At 34.6% G+C, this 9157-nt stretch overlaps 1 protein-coding gene across 2 annotated transcripts in view; it reads left to right on the forward strand.

The window, feature by feature from the left end:
- KDM7A (lysine (K)-specific demethylase 7A) overlaps positions 1-9157 on the forward strand; it is an 89134-nt gene that overhangs the window by 44479 nt on the left and 35498 nt on the right. For both annotated transcript variants that reach the window (XM_012649788.1, XM_012649787.1), the window contains exon 2: positions 3941-4026. In XM_012649788.1, the coding sequence (XP_012505242.1) occupies position 4026 (1 nt within the window). In that variant the 5' untranslated portion in view covers positions 3941-4025. The remainder of the gene's footprint in view (positions 1-3940; positions 4027-9157) is intronic.

Consider the following 9157-nt stretch of genomic DNA (forward strand, 5'->3'; position numbering starts at 1 on the left):
AAATAAAGTAAATTTCAGTTCTACTCAAAAGCAAATTGTAATTACTTGATTTAGCTACATGGGTTCAATATTCAAACAGCAATGTCATGTTATTTTTGACATTTAGTTGGTTTTGACTTTTTGGAATTGCAGCAACCTCAAAGACCTTAAGGTTGTAAGTATATTGGAGTTCTTTTGGGTGAGAAATAGGCTTGTTTTGGGGTACCCGGAGATCTCTGATTCATTGTTTTTGATATTTTGTTGTAGTTATCAGATTAATACATTTCAAGATTTTTGTTTGCTTAATTTTTTACATGGTTGTAGGTAGAATTTATCCTTAAAAGTATTTTAACTGTGAAATAACAATAGAGAAGAAAAGTGTCTAAAACATAAATGGTACAGTTTAATGAATAATTATCAAATATACACACATGTAATAACAATCACTCAGGACCCCAGAACACCTCTCCCATCCTCTCCAGATCACAGATCCCTAGAGGAAACTACTATCCTACTGTTAAGAAAGTTCTTTGCTTTTCGTTATAGTTTTATTATCCCTAAACTCTGTACTTCAGCTTTCTGTGGTTTTGAACTTCATGCATAAATAAAATATACTGTATATATTCTTTTATATATTTTTTAAACTCAATGTTGATTAATTTGTAAAATTCACTGATTTATTGCATGGGGCTATAGTTCTTTCATTTTCATTGCCATATAGAATTCTATTATGAGAATATACTGTAATTTATTCATTTTACTGTTTATAGACTTCACAAATAATGATTCTGTAACCATTCCTGTATAAGTAGGTATCTTGGTGCACATGTGCATGAGTTTCTTTAAGGTGTATTTACCTAAAAGAGGAATTGCTTGGTCATAGAATATATGATTCTTCAGTTTTGATGCAAAATTGTTTTCCAAAATGGCTGTATAAATTATACTCCAACCAGTAGTATATTAAAGTTCCTGTTACTCCACATCATCTTCAATGTTTGGTATCATCAGACTTTTTAGTTTTAGCTGGTCTGGTGGGTATGTTGAAGTATTTTATTGTGCTTTTAATTTATATTTCCGCAAGTTATTTATGAGGTTGCTGCACACCTTTTCATGTGTGTATCAGCCACTAGATTTTCTTGTATGATATGCCTATTAAAGTCTTTTGTTCATTTTTGTATTGGTTCTCTTTTTTTCTTATTGATTTGTAGGGGTTGTTTATATTTTGGGTATAATTCCTTTGGTGGTTATCTGTATTGTAATGTCTTCTACTACTCCGGCTTATTATTTCACTCTTTATAGTTTAGGGAACAGAAGTTATTTTAATGTTTCTGAAGTTACCAGTTTTTCCCCTTGTGGAAAGTGCTTTTTGTGTTTTGATTAAGTAACTCCTCCTACCACAGAGTCATAAAGATATTTTCTATATTATGTTATACACCTTTATACTTTGTCCTTTTGTATGTGTTTGGGTTTATAATCTATTTTCAATCTTTTATGTTGCAAGATAGGTGTCTAATTTCATTTTGTTTCCCTTACAGATATATAGAAAGTATCCAGGACCTTATATTGAAAAGTCTATTCTTGCCGTGTGCTCTTCAGTGCTCACGTTATACATAAGTGTCCATGTATACGTGCATCTGTTTTGGGACATTAGCATCTGTTCCATATTGTCTTGATTTTTGTAGCTTTAAAATAAGTCTTGATACCTGGTGGAGTTTTGGGGGATTTTTGTTTGTGGTTTTTTTTCCTAAGAATACCTTGTATATTCATGGCCCTTTTACATTTCCATATTAATTTTAGAATTGGCTTGTTAGGTTCCACAGATCTAGATTGGAATTAAATTGAATCTATAAATCACTTTGAGGAGAATTAATATCTTTACATTATTGAACTTCAAATCCATGATCATGATGCATATCTTCCTTTATTTAGGTCTTCTTTTGAAGTCTCTCAATAATGTTTTATAATTTTCCTTAAAAGGTCTTGCATCATTTTTGTTAAATTTACTCCAGTGTACTTAGCAACTTTATACAGTTGTACATGGTGTTTTATTTTACTTTTTAGCTTTATTTCACTTTTTTTGGTATATGGAAATAATGATTACTTTTTATGTACTAATATCTAGCAATCTTTTTATTGATTCTTATAATTTATCCATAGATTATTTTGCATTTGCTGCAAATGTAACCACAGCATTTGCAAATGATAGCTCTGTTTTTCTTTTCCAATCCCTATACCTTTTAATTATTTTTCTTATTTTACTATACCAGCTAAATCCTCCAGCACAGTGTTCACCAGAAGTGGTAATATCAGCTGTTCTCGTCTTGTTCTTTTTTTTTTTTTTTTTTTGAGACAGAGTCTCACTGTGTTACCCGGGCTAGAGTGCCATGGCGTCATCCTAGCTCACAGCAACCTCAAACTCCTGGGCTCAAGCGATCCTCCTGCCTCAGCCTCCCAAGTATCTGGGACTACAGGCATGCGCCACCATGCCTGGCTGGTTTTTTCTATATATTTTTAGTTGTCCAATTAATTTCTTTCTATTTTTGGTAGAGGCAGGGTCTCACTCTTGCTCAGGCTGGTCTCGAACTCCTGAGCTCAAACAATCTGTCCGTCTCGGCCTCCCAGAGAGCTGGGATTACAGGCATGAGCCACCGCGCCCGGCCACTTGTCTTGTTCTTAAAGTGACTGCTTTCATGTTATTTGCAGATTGTGGAAGTGTCCTCTAAGTTTGCTAAGAGGTTTTGTTTGCTTTTTTATCATAAGTAAATGTTAAATTTTGTCAAATACTTGTTCTACATCTTTTTAAATGGTTATATGATTTTTTCTTTTAATCTATTAATGTGATGAGTTTCACTGATTAAGATTTTTAGTGTTAAAAACCACCTTGCATTCCTGGGATAGACCCCACTTGACATTTGTATCTTTGCTCATAAGTGAGAGCGACCTATAATGATCCTTTCCAAGTTGTGATACCACGGTTATGCTGTTATAAAATTAGTTAGTAAGTCCTTTTGTCCTGCTCTCTGGAATGAATTTGATATAATATTAGAATTATTTATTCCTTGAATATTTGATAGAACTTACTTATGAGGTCATCTGGGCCTGGAGTTTTCTTTGTGGCTCAATTTAAAAATTACTAATTGATAGTTACAGGGCTATGCACATCGTCTACTTCTTCATGATTCAGGTTTGCCCATATCTGAAATTTTAAATCTCTTAGCACAAAATTGTTCATAATATCCTCTTTTATAATATCTCCCTTTTCATTCCTAATGTTGATTATTTATGTCTTCTTTATTTTACCTTGATCTTGCTTGAGGTTTGCCAATTTTGTAAATCTTTTCAAAGAATCCATTTTTGGCTTTAATGCCCTATTACATGTTTGTTTTCTTTATTATTGATTTCTCCCCTTACCTTTATTTTTCCTTCTGTCTCTGTTTTTAAGGTTTATTTTGCTATTCTTTTTGTAACTTCTTGAGGTGGATGCTTAGCTCATTAATTTCAGCCTCTTTTTTCTAACACATGCATTTAAAGCTATACATTTCTGTTTATAAACTCTTCATCCCACAAATTTTGTTACGTAGTATTTTCATTGTTCGGCTCAAAATAATTTTCAGATTTTCATTATGATTTATCTTTTGACTCATATCTTACTGACATTCATTCTATAACAGGTGGCATTTACATAATAGTTGAGGGTTTTATGGTGTGCAGTTAGTTATTTCTGATGTCTCTGCTGCTGCTAAGAGTGAATCACTTCGCATATATTTGGGTACATTCTTCCCCACAATTATTTAGCAAGCTTGTAAAGAAGAGAATAAAATTTCCCCTTATATATGTTTCTGTGCTCTATAAAATGTGTTGGTGAGGTTGTACATTTCTCAGCTAAATTCTAACCACTGTATTATAGTTAAGTAAAGATTTCAACTTATTGACATACTGACTTTATTTTTCTTTGTCTTAGCTGTGTGGGAGTAGAAGAACATCATGCTGTTGACATTGACCTGTACCACTGTCCCAACTGTGCAGTTTTACATGGTTCCTCCTTGAGTAAGTACTAGATGCTTAAATAAAAATTGATGTTTTGAACTTAATATGTACCTGATATTACATCCACCAAGAACTGTAGGGGAAGATTTTACTGAAGATACTTAGAATGTAGTTTTTGTCTGAATTATTAAATAAGTCAAAAGATTAAGGGGAAAAGTACTATGTTAATTACCAGTACAGAGCCCCCAAGCTCAAGTACATATTTTCAAAGCTTTCAATTTGAGAAGTGTGGTAAAGTAAAATTTTTCTTATTCTGGAAACTAATTTCAACTGTTTTTTATCTCCACAAATAAAAGGTATTTCAGGGGTATTTTGGGACAGCATACAGAGTAAGACTTTATTCTAATGTACATATATGCCTTATATCTTGAGAAAATTAAAGCATTGATAAGCTAAAATATTACTTATATTTTCTGATTTTGGTTGTCATATCGAACATGGCCTGGAGTCCTGCCCAGCCTTTCTCTCTGCTTGAAACCCTTCTCTGAGGTCTGAGAAAGTAAGGTACAAAGGACAAGGCCAGACCAAGTCTCTGACCACAGTGTTTTTCCTAAGAAGGTAGAGCAAGGAAGCTCATACATCCTCTGGAGTATACATGATACATAAAATGATACTTATTTTTCAATCTTTTAGAGATGCTTCAGAACCTTTTACAGATGCTTCAGAAAAATAAATTGAAAGATTGTTATTGTGCAAATGTGAGAAAATATTTAAAAGGCTTTGGATTATAACTATTTCTTTTAAAACTTTAAGCTATGAACTAGCATTTTTGTGTTTATAAAATTAAAGGAAAAACTACAGACTTTGTCATTTTAAAACCAGAAGAAACCTTTGCCTGAACACACCTTGGTACACACTTGGGTTGGACATAGGTAACCTATATAACCTCTTTATTTTTTTAAGAGATGAGATCTAACTCTGTCGCCCAGGTTGGAGTACAATGGCTCGATCATAGCTCACTGTAACCTTGAACTCCTGAACTCAAGCAATCCTCCTGCCTCAGCCTCCCTAATAGCTGAGTCTGTAGGTGCATACCACCATGCCCAGCTAATTTATTTTTATTTTTTTGTAGAGATAGGGTTTTGCTCTGTTGCTCAGGCTGGTTTCAAATTCCTGGCCTCAAGTGATCCTCCCGCCTCAGCATCCCAAAGTGCTGGGAGTACAGGTGTGAGCCACCATGCCTGGCTCTACCCTCTTTATTTTGAATGCAGCTTTTTTCCGAGCAGTTTTTTTTAATAGAATAGAAATTTTGTTCTGATGTTGTAAGCAAATAATTTTTGAAAAGAGACTTACTAGCAACTGACTGCTCATCTGTTTTATTAGGAATATTAATGATTTTCCTGATTTCTTTGTAAGAGATTTAGAAATTTAAGCCATCTGAATGCATTAAGATATGTCCTTATAAAATACAGGTTATCTATTTTGTTATATGGTATAAAACTTGAGGTTAACAAATTGGTAGAATTATTTCATGTGTAATTGACTAGTTTATTGTCATAAATGTTTCTAAAGGATGTTACTTTGGGTAGCACTGAAGTACGTGGTATGTAACTTGACATAATAGTTGACCGAGAGTAATTCTTGGAACAAGTAAATAATACAATGCTGTTATCTCAGAAGAAATGAAACTAAAATTTATAGCAGTTTTAGTTTAGAATTTAAGTATGTAGTCCTCAAATGAAATAATTTGAATTTAACTTCTATGAAATATTAAGCGAGTTACTATGAGGCAGAATAATGTACTACTACATGTGAGGCACTCTATTTTCTATTTTTCCTGTATGATTTAATTTTTTAAAAACTTGTCATACTCACTAAATTGATTACAAGTCTGTAATGGGTCACAACCTGCACTTTGAGTAATGATGCTTCAGAGAGAAGCTTGCCTGCTGCGGGGCCCTTTCTCATCTTTGAAGAGCAGGTCATCAGGCACTGGCGATCCTCTGGGCAAAGGCCCAACTCTGACTACTCATAGGGAAAATGCCTGAGATCCAGTAATCTGTTTTATCTTGATGTAAAGCTCACCTTCCTCACCTCTCACCGTCTACCCCCAATTTGGGTAATCTCTTTTGATCCCTTTTCCTCTGCTATTAAGCCTCTCTTGCTTGCTACCCAAGGTTTCCTGTTCCTTTCAGAATTCTCCCGGGAGTCCTTATTATAGATACCACAGTATAATATCCACTTAATATAGTGAATTTAGACTTTACCCTCTTAATGGGAATTAAGAACTTTGTTTGAGGGCAGGTATCAAAAATAGCTCAACACTTAAATATATATTCTCTGTCTTCTTCAGGCACATGTGATCCAAACATAAAATTTTCTCTCCTTTCCCTATGACCACTACTAAAATATTCCTTCACTGGCCTTCTCCTTCCTTTAAACAGTTCAATCAGCTGTTGCAGTGGCTGATTTTGTATTTTAAGCATGTTGGCCCAACAGGACAATTGTATCCTTCTGTTAACTTACTACAAGTCAGCACATTTAAAAAGAAATGATAGTAATCGGCAGCTTATTACATGCCAGGCACTATAGTAGGTAAGTAAGTACTTGACATATGTTATCTCCTTTGATATTTATAACAACTGGGTGTGAGAAATGAGAAAAATTATCTAACTAGCTTTTTTATGTAGCTATTTGGCAGAGTTGGAGCTTGAACCCTTAGCTGTTTAATTCCAAAGCCAATGCGCTTCACTGATTAATCTGCTCTGCAAAAATTAAAATTAAAACAGTACAATAGCATAGTTCACCTATCAAATGGGCAGCTTTTTTTTTTTTAATGATGATGTTCATTGTTAACCTAGTGCCTTGAAATAGGCTGCTTATATAACACTGGTAGGAATGTAAATTGCTAGTACCACTTTTCTGGAGGCAGTTTTGCAACATGTAGCGAGTATCTTAAAGATGTTGATCTTTCTTCTAGCATTTCTAGGAATTTATCTTGAGGAAGTAATCAGGGAAACATTATTAATATATATGAATATTAATCTCAACTTTGAAGAAAGAATCAGAATGAACTAAATGCTTAAGAATAAAAAATGTTTATAATATGGTACATGTACATCCTAAAATTCTAGGCTGCCTTTAAGTTGCTTTTGAATATTTAATAAGGAGAAAATACTCATGATATAATAAGAAAGGCAAGCAGGATAAACACGTGATCCCAGTTGAAAATAAAATGGAGTTACATAGAACTGATGAAAAACGGATTAGGGAAGGCCCGGTGCGGTGACTCACGCCTATAATCCTAACACTCTGGGAGGCCAGGCCGGCGGATTGTTTGAGCTCAGGAGTTCAAGACCAGCCTGAGCAAGAGCAAGACCCTGTCTCTACTAAAAGAAAAAAAAAAAAAAAGAAAGAAAGAAAGAAATGAGCTGGACAACTAAAAATATATAGAAAAAATTAGCCAGGCATGGTGGCGCATACCTGTAGTCCCAGCTACTTGGGAGGCTGAGGCAGTAGGATTGCTTGAGCCCAGGAATTTGAGGTTGCTGTGAGCTAGGCTGATGCCACGGCACTCACTCTAGCCAGGGCAACAGAGTGAGACTCTGTCTCAAAAAAAAAAAAGGGATTGGGGGAAAAATGGAGTTAAATATCTATATATAGTAGGAAAAAATCAGGAATGGAATACACTTGAATTTTAAGAGTGATTTTAAATGAGAAAAAAATAAACACACAAAGGATGCCTTAATGGAATTTACTAGGAAGGTTGCTTTATGAGTCTAAATTTTATCATGAAATTTTTAAAAATGGGACTTACTCTCTTCCATATTGAAGATTTGGCTTCCATAAGTTACTTGGGAATCTTGTTTTAGACTCTTAGATATGAATAAGCCTGATTTCCATCCCTATTAATTATTTAGTGTGACTTCTCCTTATCCATATGAGGACCCTATATTATAATATTATTGTGATCTTTATAAGGTGAATGTTTAAAATAATTTGGAATCATAAAGTTATTCCCCCCATAACATTTTGTTATGAAAATGTTCAAATGTAAAAGTTGAGGCCGGGCGCGGTGGCTCACGCCTGTAATCCTAGCTCTCTGGGAGGCCAAGGCGGGCGGATTGTTTGAGCTCAGGAGTTCGAAACCAGCCTGAGCAAGAGCGAGACCCCATCTCTACTAAAAATAGAAAGAAATTAATTGGACAACTAAAAATATATAGAAAAAAAATTAGCCAGGCATGGTGGCGCATGCCTATAGTCCCAGCTACTCGGGAGGCTGAGGCAGAAGGATCGCTTGAGCCCAGGAGTTTGAGGTTGCTGTGAGCTAGGATGACGCCACGGCACTCTACCCCAGGCAACAGAGTGAGACTCTGTCTCCAAAAAAAAAAATGTAAAAGTTGAAAGAATTTTACAGCAAGTACCTATAAACCTTTTACCATCCAGATTCTACTATTATCATTTTACATTATTTGCTTTACCACATATCTGTCCATGTAACTATTCCACTGTCTTATTTTTGTGGATGCATTTCTAAGTAAGTTGCAGACTTCAGTACATTTTCAAGTATCATGGAGGTTTTAGGCTTAAGAGTGATATTCAAGTTAAAAAAAAAAAAGATTTAATTGAAATCTTACCTTGCTCCCACATTAAAGGTGCCACTCTAGTGGAAAGAGGAATGAGGGCCAGAGATTCTCCCTTGGCTTTTTTCTCTGTCTCCCTCTTTGTTCAGGGTTCCTCCACACAGTTTGAAAATCGACACTTTAACCCACCCCTTCATTCCCACCTTGAGGAATCTGGATCCAGAGGTGTTAAGTGACTTGCTTAAGGTTGCAAAAGAAGTTAATGGCTGAACTAGGAATCAAATCCAAGTCTCCTGATTTTGATTCCCAAAGTTGTAGAATCACAGGACCTTAGCGTTAGAACCAACGATAAAGTTATTTATTTTGTTATCCCATCAGTCTTCTTTTAAGTACATGTCAATCACCTGCTCTTCCTTGTGTCATGTAACCATGCTTACTTTGGAAGTAAATGTTTACATAAGAGAGAAGGGAATTATGCTGTTAAAATAGATTACTGATTTTAGATAAAAGGCTCTATCCTGAGAGGGCAATTTGGATGATCTGAATAATCATATTATGACCGAATGTTCTAGTAAAAATCATAATTTTTAAAAATCATAATTTTAAAT

This window comes from Propithecus coquereli, unplaced genomic scaffold (genome assembly GCF_000956105.1).
Source record: "Propithecus coquereli isolate 6110/MARCELLA unplaced genomic scaffold, Pcoq_1.0 Scaffold302, whole genome shotgun sequence".
Classification (NCBI taxonomy): domain Eukaryota; kingdom Metazoa; phylum Chordata; class Mammalia; order Primates; family Indriidae; genus Propithecus; species Propithecus coquereli.